Here is a 13427-nt window from a genome sequence, read left to right as displayed (position 1 = left end):
AAAGTTGATACTCTATGTGGCATTACTGCGATAAGGAAAGGCGACACTGTTTTTATAATGACATCAATTTATCATTATATTTGCAATCATCAAATCACGACTCAAAACCTTCTGTACAAGGATACCACACACAACAAAGCTTTAAAACCAAATTACCTGTACATATGCCCACAACCACAAAAGTGCTCCTATTCTCTCTCTCTCTAGTATTGTCTTTATAAAGGTTAAAGGCAAATCAATAACTAAAAATCTTTTGCCACAGCAAACTGTGATGGAAGAACTGGACATGTGAAAAGCTAAAACCCTTCACACAGTAAGAAAGAAAATGCACTCAAGTAAGTTGTATATAGAAAAACAAAATACAGTGGACACAAGAATTGACTATTATTGTTTGAAAGAATCTTTATGAAAAATAACCTGTGCAAATGAAATTCCGGCAAATTATTAGTACACATGACTTTCAGAAAGAGTTAATGAAGGTCAGGAAGTGGGGAAAAGAAAGAGTTTATAAAAAAAACTGAAGGTCAGGAAGTGGGAAAAGAAAGAGTTTATAAAAAAAAACTATGATGGTCAGGAAGTGAGGAAAAGAAAGAGTTTATAAAAAAAAAAATTATGAAGGTCAGGAAGTGGGGAAAAGAAAGAGTTTATAAAAAAACTAATTAAATTTTATAAACTTGATATTGTTGAGATAACAAATTAAACTGAACAATTAGAAAATAATGCAAGGGAGGGATGGATATGTATGAAAGAAACAGAAAGCATAGGGAAAATCAGTAAATAATGCAATTCAAGGGAGGAACAGGCATGAAAGAAAGACAAAACATGGGTAAAATCAGTATATAATGCAAGGGAAAGGAGAGAAGGTATGAAAGAAAGAGAAAACATGAGGAAATCAGCAAATAATGCAAGGGGAAGGAGGGAAATGTATGAAAGAAAGAGAAAACATGAGGAAATCGGCAAATAATGCAAGGGGAAGGAGAGAAAGGTATGAAAGAAAGAAAAAACATGGGGAAAATCAGTAAATAATACAAGAGAGGGAATGGTATGAAAGAAAGAGGAAACATGGGGAAAATCAGTAAATAATATAAGGAGGGAGGGAAAGGTATGAAAGAAACAGAAAACATTGAGAAAATGACCAAAAGATTAAAATTATACTTTCATTCTAAACCAATGTGTCAACAACAACAAAGTAACCTTCTGGAGAATGACATCACAATGCAAGCAAAAGATGAGCTAAAACAAATAAAAAATGCTATTTAATGAGAACAATGAGATAGTAAAATAATGAAGACAAAATTATAATTAAAATATTTTCTTTAATTTTACCAAAATGATTCTCAGCAAACCTTCAAAAAATAAATGAATCATCATATAAGAAAAGACAATGTTGGATGATCTGCTTAGGGTCATGTATACAACGACTCATTCCAACAAACACCTCACCAACAAGGATTCCTTCATGTATACGACGACTCTTTCCAACAAACACCTCACCAACAAGAATTTCTTCATGTATATGACTCTTTCCAACAAACACCTCACTAACAAGAATTCCTTCATGTATACAATGACTCTTTCCAACAAACACCTCGCCTACAAGAATACCTTCATGTAAGCGACGACTCTTTCCAACAAACACCTCATCAACAAGAATTCTTTCACGTATATGACGATTCCTTTCAACAAACACCTCACCAACAAGAATTGCTTCATGTATATGCCGACTCTTTCCAACAAACACCTCGCCAACAAGAATTCCTTCATGTATACAATGACTCTTTCCAAAAAACACCTCACCAATAAGGATTCTTTCATGTATACGAGGACTCTTTCCAAAAAAGACCTCACCAACAAGGATTCCTTCATGTATATGATGACTCTTTCCAACAAACACCTCGCCAACAAGAATTCCTTCATGTATACAATGACTCTTTCCAACAAACACCTCGCCTACAAGAATTCCTTCATGTATACGACGACTCTTTCCAACAAACACCTCATCAACAAGAATTCCTTCACATATACGACGATTCCTTTCAACAAACACCTCGCCAACAAGAATTCCTTCACGTCTCTGCCGTCTCTTTCCAACAAACACCTCTCCAACAAGAATTTCTTCATGTATATGACATCTCTTTCAAACAAACACCTCACCAACAACAATTCCTTCATGTGTACGACGACTCTTTCCAACAAACACCTCACCAACAAGGATTGTATATGATGACTCTTTCCTACAAACACGTCATCAACAAGAATTCCTTCATGTATACAACAACTCTTTCCTACAAACACCTCATCAACAAGAATCCCTTCATGTATACGATGACTCTTTCCTACAAACACCTCATCAACAAGAATTCCTTCACGTATATGACAACTCTTTCCTACAAACACCTCACCAACAAGAATTCTTCATATATATGGTGACTCTTTCCAACAAACACCTCATCAACAAGAATTCCTTCACGTATACGATGACTCTTTCCTACAAACACCCCACCAACAAGAATTCCTTCATGCAATGGATAAGCAGATGTAAGTGCCAAAAAAGGATAAAAGTGTTACTGGTAACAATAGCATTACAGATGGAATGTATGTATACATGATGTACAATATTATTATTTAATAAAAGGGTAAAATGGGTGCATGCATATTTAGCAACACAGATGAAAAATTATTCTGATTTTAATGGAGGGTAAACTGGGATGCTTGTACATTTGGCAACACTGACTAAAATTTATTCTGATTTTAATGGAGGGTAAACTGGAATGCTTGTATATTTGGCAACACTGACTAAAACTTATTCTGATTTTAATGGAGGGTAAACTGGGATGCTTGTATATTTGGCAACACTGACTAAAACTTATTCAGATCTTACTGGAGGGTAAACTGGGATGCTTGTATATTTGGCAACATTGAGGTAGAATATTGTTGACTTCATACTGTTTCTAGGTGTGAATTACTAGAGATCATAAAAGCCCTGGTTCTTGGTGCAATGAAAATAAGATAATGGTTAAAAAGACAAAAATTACAGGACTGATTGATAACAGCTGTAAAATGTATATATGCATTTAAATCTCTTTCTAAATGTGCTTTCTTTGAAAAGGATTACCATAAAACCCCTGGAGCCAACAAGCAGTTGGAAGCAGACAACAATAGGAAAAGAGGTCACATATGAACAAACATGATGTGGGTATGACTGACAACACCAAACTGAAAGCAAAGCCCCATTGTGCAATGCTGTGTGACAAAAAACAACATAATGAAACCATGTGTTTAGCTTACGACTTCAAGTTGAGCACATAACAATATGACATCTTCCCAGTCCACTATATCCCGTTCCATGCCCTGTCATGGGGTGCATGGGAAAAGAGAAGAGTCAAATAAAATGAATCAGTGTACCATTTATGTCTTGCATTTTAATGTGTGGAATCAGTCATGCACTTTACAGGTATTTATTACTGATCATGAACAACAAGTACAATGGAAATGTAATGATGCACGTATACTAAATATCATTTAAGTTAAGTGATCCATTTGGAAACTTATTTGGAAACCCAAAGCCTTCTAGACATATTCAATGTGCTTTATATACATGGGAAAGCAATTAGAAATGCTTTTTTGCCTTCAATCAAACAAATCTAAATGTGAATATTCATTGATAAGTTTCAAAAATGAAACAAAAGACCAATTAGTGACTTCAATGTACATGTAAATTAAAATGTGGCTAAAATTGTCTCATGTTGAATGTGTTTGCCTCAGTGGTATTTAACTGTGCAACGTTTTAACTTTCTTCATTATACATAGATATAGATATGGCAAGTTAAACTATTAATATTAGGTACACAGTAGCCATGGTTACCTGGTACTTCTTGAGCTGCTCTTGTTTTTCTTCTGGTGTGGATTTGAGAGGGAAGTCCTTGACCTTTCTCTCCATCTCTTTAATCCACTGAGATATGATATTATATTGCTCCTCATACTGGCCCCAGTGGGTCACTGCTTTCTCCAGGCTGTCTCTTAGGGACTGGATCTTCACACTGTAGTCTTCCCAGTCCAGTTTCTGGACTTCCATTTCTTGCTGGATCTGTTGCCGTCCCTTAAGGGCTGTGGATTCCATTGTCTGCTCGGCACATTGCTCGCACTCCATGACCTTGGTCTCACCTTCAGGCAAAGCACTCAAGAGCTCCTGTACTCGTTCCAATTTGTTTTGCAGCGTGTGTCTGTCACCAGCTGTATCTGAACATGTACTCAGTCTGTCCTTCATCAAGGTCATCCAATCAATGGCTGCCTGCATGGCATCATGGTACTGTTGGTGATCTTGGACATTTTTCTCGCATCTCAAAATCTGGTTCTGAAATACAGCAGAAAGACTCATGGTAGAAGTGACACTCTTCTTATTAGACTGGTACAAGTGACTATCTTCTTATCAGACTGGTATTGAGATCAAGCAAATTGTAACTAATATTTTCATGCCCATTTTTATCAAGATATTTTTATTCTGACTGGGTATTAACATCTTCTATATTTTAACTTGGTATTAACATCTTTTACATTCTGAATGGGTATTAACATCTTTTACATTCTGACTGGGTATCAACATATTTTACATTCGGATTTGGTATTAACATCTTTTACATTCGGACTGGGTATTAGCATCTTTTACATTCTAACTGGGTATTAACATCTTTTACAATCTAATTAGGTATAAACATCGTTTAAATTCCAGCTCACTGTTACTTTAACTAATAACATCTTACATTCTATGATCAACAGTGATTTGCTTATGACTATTTACAAACTGAAGTGTTAACAAATTCTACTAGCTTCTGCAACATATTCCAACATCTGATGTGGCCTTGCATATACACCTTATTATTCCCATGTTTAAAAAATTGGTGATAATCCACTGGTTCAACATTGGATTAGCACCAATCAGATGTACAATTTAGGTATATCTTATATCACTGGCATTTCACACTGAGCAATCCTGTGACAGTAGAACCCTTTCAAAAAGACCCACAAGTGATCAGCCGATTTAAATTAAATTCTTTAAAACCGAAAACAAGAGCCTCTTGAAGGGACTGATGCTGCAAGTATTTCCAGGAATTCAAGACCAGTCTTCTTTTAACTGCAAAGTGTTGAAACCATCTCCAGTATTCTTAAACTATACAAATCAGCCACTGTACTAATAGTACTACACAATATCAGGAAATTTCCATCTGCTGATAAAGCAACTTTAATTGACTTCCAACATAAATCAACCAATGCATGCTGCCACACAGTATCAATATAATTTTTCTGTGGTGGTCAGTTGTATAAAGTATCTAATAACATGACAAAAAGTTGTTTGTGGCATCACCTTTGCTGACTGTGCAAGGTCCTCATATCTGGAACTGACGTTAGTGATGAAAGCTGACACATCTGTGTTTGATGTACTCTGTAGCACGCCTTGAGCTCTCTCAACCACAGAGTCAACCAGGCGTTGATGGGACAGTATGTCTTGAAGCATGGACTGTAATAGCATTTGAGACAAATGAATAATTTGCGCATCAATAAAACCAAATTTAAATATTAATTGAGCAATGAATAGAAGAATAATAATACTTTAATTATAGAGGGTGTCTTCAAGGACAATTCTTCTCTGAAGATCTCTAAAAAAACGTATAACCATCTGCATCATCCGAATAATAATAATAATTACTATTTATTTTAACATGTCTTTAGTGTTATAGATCCTAAATTATATTATAATCTATTAGTAACACATACATACTCATATCTCTTAAATATTGTACTACTGTGTTCAAATTCTGCATGCAGTGGAAGCTTGTTCCACTGAACTGTAACAAAGTTATGAAATATTTTTCAAAATGCTGTTCTTGGTTTGATGGATGAAGGCTTCCATGTCATGTTGATTTTAACTCGTAAAATGTAGACTAAGGCCTGCGTAAATCCTAAAGATACTCTAGTGCAGCTCTGTGTAGACATTTATATACATGAACTGCTGTGTAAGTCAATTCTTTATATATAGCGAACCATTTTAGTTCAGTAAACAACACATTTGATGAAGAATCAATAGGTGCATGTAAAATAATGCATTCTGCCCATTTCTGAAGTTTATAAATGATGTCAAGCTGAGATCAGGCACAGTTTCTCCATACAGCCAATGATAATCCATTGTTGGAAGAATGTATTAGTTCTATTAAAGAAAGTGAGTTTCTGTAGGCAATATTTACTGATACTGCTGAGTAGGACAATTTTGGATGACAGTGTTTTACAAAGCTTGTCAATATGGTCATCCCACTGCAAATTATTACCTACAAACACACCTACAAGCTTTTCATGTTTGGCATTTTCTAACTGATAATTATTTATTGTTTGAGTTAAATCTGGGTTTCCAGACTTGTGTAGTACCTGTGATACTAACTCAAAATCATACATTTTCTTAAACCTTCATTTATTACCATTTTATTCTTTTGTGCCCAACTCTGAACTCTAATAAGGTCCAAGTCTAATCTTGTTTAGATAACTTTAGTATCAGAACAAGAAGTATAAAAGGTTGCATCATCTGCAAACAAATCTGCACTTTTGGATTCATTATTTAATTGAATACTGTTTAAAAAATCAGATGATATGGCTTAAAAGAGAGCTTTGAGTGACTCCTGAATGAATAGTGCAAGTTTTTGAGGTAATGTTGCCAACAGTTGCTTGTTGAGACCTCTGGGTTAAGAAACAACTAAACCAATTTCAAGAAGTGTCAAACCTTAACATTTCAACTTTTACAGCAGAATTTCATAAACAACTAGATCAAAGGTTTTCTGGAAGTCAAGAAAGATAATCCCAGTCAAAGAACCATTAACCATATCTTCTAACCAATGATCTCTTCATTTGGTGAGTCCTTTATGGCAGGAGTGATATTTTCTAAATGCGGATTGTGCTTTATGGAACAGAAAGTGAGTTTTAAATAATTTATAGACCTGCACAACTATTTTCAAATAATTTTGATAATACAGATAGAATGGATACTAGTTTGTAGTTCCCTGGATTTTCTTTTTTCCCTTTCTCAAAACATACCATGTAACCTTTGTGCATTTCGAAATGTCTGGAAAATTATGCATTAATGAATTTGTTATTAATGGTGCACAAATGTAAGAATTCATGGACCAATACCATCCATATTAATATTCAATTTATAGAGCATATCAAAAACCTCAGTTTCACTAACAGTAGTGGATGAAAATATTTATCATCGGGCTTTTTAGCTCTTATAAATGATAGAATAGCATTTAGCTCAATTGGGATGTTTATGTGGTTCTAATACGTTGATTGGAGGTGCTTATGAAGAAATTATTGAACATTTAAACAATAACTTGCATAAATGTTGCTATGTCATCAATCTGCTTAAGTTCCAGGGGGTAAACAACTGTTCTTGGTTGGGTTCATGGTGACCACTTTTAGACAATTTAGGGACATGTTATTACTAACCACCACACATAAATTGGTAATGTACTAATCCAAAAACTTTTTGATGCACAAGGATCTCTTTTATGATGAAATAACAAACCAAAAAACAAAAAACAATTTCATGCAGTACTTTGCACTCAAAGATGACAATGAAGTGGAAAAAGAAAATTAAATTTTTTTTTAAAAAGTGAAATTGTTTTCGTGTAGATTTTCAACAAAACTTCACTGCTTAGTGTATGAGAATAGAATCAGTTTATTTACAAAGGTCTGATAAGAATGAAGATACAAATGCTAAAAAATAAACAAGAAACTTGGTCCAGCCAGCTAGATTGTACGATTGCAATGCCCCATACACCAGGTCAGCTGGTGACTGGAACATGTAGAAATTCTAACAGCATAAGTTCAATAAAACATTTTTTAAAATTCTTATACATGAAATAAGTACAGTTTAGAGTAACTCATCATTCTTATACATGAAATAAGTACAGTTTAGAGTAACTCATCATTCTTATACATGAAATAAGTACAGTTTAGAGTAACTCATCATTCTTATACATGAAATAAGTACAGTTTAGAGTAACTCATCAAGACTCTACTTACATTCCAAATATCATCAGGCAAATCAAAACACTTGATAGACTGGTTCCATTTTATTATCTGTTCTGCTAAAAATGTTCCCATGCATGGTCTTGCATTAAAGCAATAGTTTGGAAAAAGAAGTTTGATTACTGAGTCGGAACATTGTTGCAAATCTCTGTGATACCAAACATAAACTAATTCCTTCTGAACAAATCCAAAACATTTAGAGAATGTTAATCCCTACTGTGACATAGCACTGTGACATAGCATAAATTAACTAAGTAACTAAAACATGCAAAAATTATGACTCACTCTATTGTTCTGAAGCTGCATCCTCTTTTCCTGCAGTGTATTTTTCAGGTCAGTATCTGCGTTCAGTGTGGCCTCAGTGTCAGCCAACCAACGCATCAGCTGATCCTGACCGTCCGAATATGCTGACCACTGAAGAAGGAAACTGTCCACTTTACGCTGAGCATCATTCAGGGTACTGAAAAGTCTATCCCAATCCTCCTTTGCTTTACGCAGACTTTGGCGGACCTTCTCACGGCCTGCAGCTGCAGTGTCAGGGTACAGCTTCTCTCCAGTTTCTATTACTGAGTTTAGTCGTTGTAGACCATGATCCTTCTCTGATAGTAATATCTGTGGGTGGGGAGAAACTTTCAGTAATTTCTTGGTACCAAATTCCACTGCGAATTTCATTTTATACAAACTAATGAAATCTATAGATCTGCACTTATCATTGTGAACATCGTATAAAACAACATTAATTGGTGCAGTTTGACTTAAAGTTTCAAGAGTCAACTATCCTGTTCAAATTGCTACCTCTGACAGCCCCTTCTCACCTGATGGCTTCATCCAGGATTAAGCTTTCTCATTAACATTAGTATCTCGCTCCTTATTTTAAAGAACAGTCCCCATTCAACTGCCACCCACAAAATGGCAAGCACAAGCTATTATTTACCTGTATCATGACCTTCTTCTCCTCCATCATGTCCTGTTGTGCCGCAGGTTCCTGACACTCTTCCAATTTCTCTTCTGTCTGTGTCAACCAGGAGTTGAACTCATCCAGACGATTCTCATATGCATGGTGGTCCTGTGCGTACTTCTCCCACTTACTGATCAGATCCTGCAAAGTTTTATGCCAAATGAAAGTCAACAAACAGACTACAAATTTGTATGCCAAATGAAAGTCAATAAGCAGACAGCTAACTTCAAAACAATGCATCTACAGTTTGTCATCAACAGTCAATTTCATCTTAACTCTTCAATTATTATTTAAGATATTTGAAAATAAAGCAGCAAATGAAAGGTAAGGACATCTGCTCATAATTTTGTGGCTTTGCTAAGGTTATGTTTATATGATCATTAAAATAATTGTGTATCATTGATAAAAGATAAATAAAAATACTTCTATTAATTTCACATACCTGTCTTTTCTTTTCCCTTTGGCAGTTACTCTATTATAAAACATACCTTCTTAAGTTAAGTTAAAACTAACAGTATTTACTAGTCAAATCTTCTGGTTTGACAAACAGAAAGAAAGCAGCTTAGTAAGTTACCTTGATAAGAGTAAGTAAACCACGGTAACGGTTTGTAAGCTGTGACACCTGGGTACTAAGTCGGACATCGGCACTTGTATGTATCAGGTTTTGAGCATCGTCAGTGAAACGGTCAAAGTCAGGCTGATGTGCCAGGATTTCCTCTCTCTGTTTCTAAAATAATTAGTTAAAATTGACAATTAGTTAAAACTGAGAATTAGTTAAAACTGATTATTACTGAGTGACCATACTCTGCATGAGAAAAATCAGTTTATTCTACTACTGAGTAAAAATGTTAGAATGTCCACATTACCAAACTTTATTCAACACTAAACATATAGTGACTGACACAACACTATGCCTATAGTGAATGGCACAACACAATGCCAATTGTGAATGACACAGCACAATGCCTATAATGACTGACACAACACTATGCATATAATGAATGACACAACACTGTGCCTATAGTGAATGACACAACACTATGCCTATAGTGAATGATGCAATACTATACCTATAGTGAATGGCACAACACAATGCTGATAGCAAATGATACAACAATATGCCTATAATGAATGACACAATACTATAGCTAGTGATTGACACAACACAATGCCTATAGTGAATGACACAATACTACGGCTAGTGATTGACACAACACTATGCCTATAGTGAATGACACAATACTATGGCTAGTGTTTGACACAACACTATGCCTATAGTGAATGATGCAATACTATACCTATAGTGAATGGCACAACACAATGCCGATAGCAAATGACACAACACTATGCCTATAATGACTGACACAACACTATGCTTATAACGAATGACACAACACTGTGCCTATAGTGAATGACACAACACTATGCCTATAGTGAAGAACCAATCAACAAATTCATTTTACAATTCTATGAATCCTATTTGTATCATTCTTAAAGGCCAAATTATTATTTGTATGAATCCTATTTGTATCTATCACAAAGGCCAAATTATTATTTGTATGAATCCTATTTGTATCTATCACAAAGGCCTAATGACTTAAACTAATTACTCATGGACAGACAGATCTACAGACAGAAATGTGAAGCTTCCACAAGGCAGACTTGACAATGTAGGACTAAAACTAATTACCCATAGACAAACAAACGTAAGGACAGACATACATATATAAGCCATAGTGATCGCTATGTTGAGCTTCTGCAAGGCAGGCTTGTCAAACAATGTATGAGTCAAACTAATTACTTTTCTAACTGAAATTCAATGGTTTCTAACTATCATTATAGGTATATCCTACCTTAAATTTTTCCACTTGGACCTGTTTTTCTTGCAGTGTTGATTTCAGCTCATAGTTTTTCACTTGCTGTTCCATTCCCTTCAGCCAATTTGAGCATGCTTCAAATTTCGCCTCAAAGTCCCCCCATTGCAACTGCGCATGCTCCAAATCCTCCTGAGCCTGCTGTATTCTAGCAACATAATCCTCCCACTCAGCCGTAAGGTGATCAATCTCACGGCGGAGAACTTCACGCCCAGGAGCTGATGTGTTCTTAGATGTTTTCTCACATATTTCACGTGTCTGTCTAAGCTTTTTCTCTCCCTCATCAATGTGGCTGGCAAATTCCTGTAATGAGGATAAAATATGTTGCAAAACTGTCTTGATTTACACGAATACAGACTAAAAAACCATGAGCTTTCAAACATTTAACAAGCCAAAGTGTAATAAATATAAATTCCATCAACATCTGAGTCCATAAGACTCCAAATGATGTCTACTAAATAAGAGCTGATAAATCTAGACAATTTTTATATTATGCTCAAGATCACTAAGTGTTGGAATCCAAAAATGTCATGCTGACCTTTGACCTTTAGATACAAGTAGATATGTTAAAAGACTATTTGTAATTTTAACAAGACATTCAGTGCCCCCATTTTGTTTTTCAACAGAGTACCCATCACTGTCATATCAGCACCCCCATTTTCTTTTTCAGAAGAGTACCCATCAATGTCACATCAATGCCCCCATTTTGTTTTTCAGTAGGGTACCTATCACTGTCACATCAGTGCCCCCAATATGTTATTCAGTAGAGTACCCATCACTGCCACATCAGTGCCCCCATTTGGTTTTTCAGTAGCATACCCATCACTGTCATATCAGTGCCCCCATTTTGTTTTTAAGTGGAGTACCCATCACTGTCATATCAGTGCCCCCATTTTGTTTTTCAGAAGAGTACCCATCAGTGTCACATCAATGCCCCCACTGTTTTTCAGTAGAGTACCCATCACTGTCACATCAGTGCCCCCATTTTATTTTTCAGTAGCATACCCATCACTGTCATATCAGTGCCCCCATTTTGTTTTTCAGCAGAGTACCCATCACTGTCACATCAGTGCCCCCATTTCGTTTTCAGTAGAGTACCCATCAGTCACATCAGTGCCCCCATTTGGTTTTTCAGTAGACTACTCATCACTGTCATATCAGTGCCCCCATTTTGTTTATCAGTAGAGTACTCATCACTGTCACATCAGTGTCCCCATTTTATTAGTAGAGTACTCACCACTGTCATATCAGTGCCCCCATTTTGTTTTTCAGTAGACTACTCATCACTGTCATATCAGTGCTCCTATTTGTTTTTCAGTACAGTACTCATCACTGTCATATTAGTGTCCCTATTTGTTTATCAGTACAGTACTCATCACTGTCATATCAGTGCCCCTATTTGTTTATCAGTAGAGTACTCATCACTGTCATATCAGTGCCCCCATTTTGTTTATCAGTAGAGGACTGTAGAAGCATTCTTATCAGTCTGACTCAAGCCAATTCATACCAGTTTTGAAATCAATCCTAACCAAATTTATGATACAATGAGATCAAGTTGAAAATAGTCATTCTTTTCATTGAGAAGTGTCTAAAATCTGTGTTCATTTGATAGTGCACACAGCAAGCTGCAGAAAAGGCAAATGTGAGCACATGCAATTCTGTTGAACAAAAAACACCATCCAGTTTGCATTAAACAGGTGTCTGCTATATAAATATTTATATAAGGAAACAAGTGTCAACTATATGCTGCAATTATATTTCTCTTATCTTTCATGAATAGGAAGAACTAAGTATGAGAATAGGATGTTCTTTGTCTAGATAATCCATACTGTAATATGAAGTGCCTGAAACGAACCTTGAGTCTCTCCAGTTTGTTCTGTATGGAGACCTTGTCACCAGAGGTGTCAGCACAGGCCTCAACTTTGTCACGTGAGGAGTTCAGCCAATCCTGACAATCTTGGTATGCGTCCTGGTACTGCTGGTGGTCTTTCACAGCAGCCTCCAACCGCTCAACCACTTCTTTGGACTGGGTACACAGGCTATCATACTTTTTACACAGCCCATCCACAAACTTGTTGACCTTTGAGCCAAGTGAGGCCTGAGACAGATTCTGGGCTTTTTCTGTTAGGTTGTCAACAACATGTTGTCTTGACATTATGTCTTGGTGGAGAACCTGTGAAATAAAATTGAAGTCATTCAGTGGAGCTAATATTTCATGTTACTTATCTTAAAAACTTCTATTACTTAATTCTCAGTGCAGTAAATAAAATTTGTATGGACAGATAACTCATGAAACACCTTAAATGGGCTGATGGATGGAATAACTGTTGGGCCAATGAATGGATAAACTAATTGATAACATTGTTGCTATCGGACTCCACTGAGTTTGTCAAGCAGCAGCCATGACTATACTTGTACCCAATATCAATTGGAAACAGGAATAATGTGAAATTACTAACTATGATAAATTTAAAGACTGCATAGTTTGTTACTTTATAAGGCCCAGGGAAGCATAAGAAATA

The 13427-nt window shown here is 35.8% G+C and overlaps 1 protein-coding gene across 1 annotated transcript in view; it reads right to left on the bottom strand.

Moving 5' to 3' along the window:
* Positions 1-13427, bottom strand: part of LOC149804453 (nesprin-1-like) — a 572886-nt gene that overhangs the window by 371504 nt on the left and 187955 nt on the right. Inside the window, exons 46-52 of the mRNA XM_089940603.1 lie at positions 12761-13078; positions 10885-11208; positions 9606-9758; positions 9008-9172; positions 8359-8685; positions 5363-5515; positions 3866-4354 (exon numbers count right to left, since the gene is read on the bottom strand). Of these exons, the coding sequence (XP_089796729.1) occupies positions 3866-4354; positions 5363-5515; positions 8359-8685; positions 9008-9172; positions 9606-9758; positions 10885-11208; positions 12761-13078 (1929 nt within the window). The remainder of the gene's footprint in view (positions 1-3865; positions 4355-5362; positions 5516-8358; positions 8686-9007; positions 9173-9605; positions 9759-10884; positions 11209-12760; positions 13079-13427) is intronic.

The sequence above is a fragment of the Sinohyriopsis cumingii genome, chromosome 2, assembly GCF_028554795.1.
Source record: "Sinohyriopsis cumingii isolate HCF-2022 chromosome 2, ASM2855479v2, whole genome shotgun sequence".
Classification (NCBI taxonomy): domain Eukaryota; kingdom Metazoa; phylum Mollusca; class Bivalvia; order Unionida; family Unionidae; genus Sinohyriopsis; species Sinohyriopsis cumingii.
The sequence above is the reverse complement of the archived record's forward strand: the minus strand, read 5'-3'. Positions and strand labels throughout refer to the sequence as shown.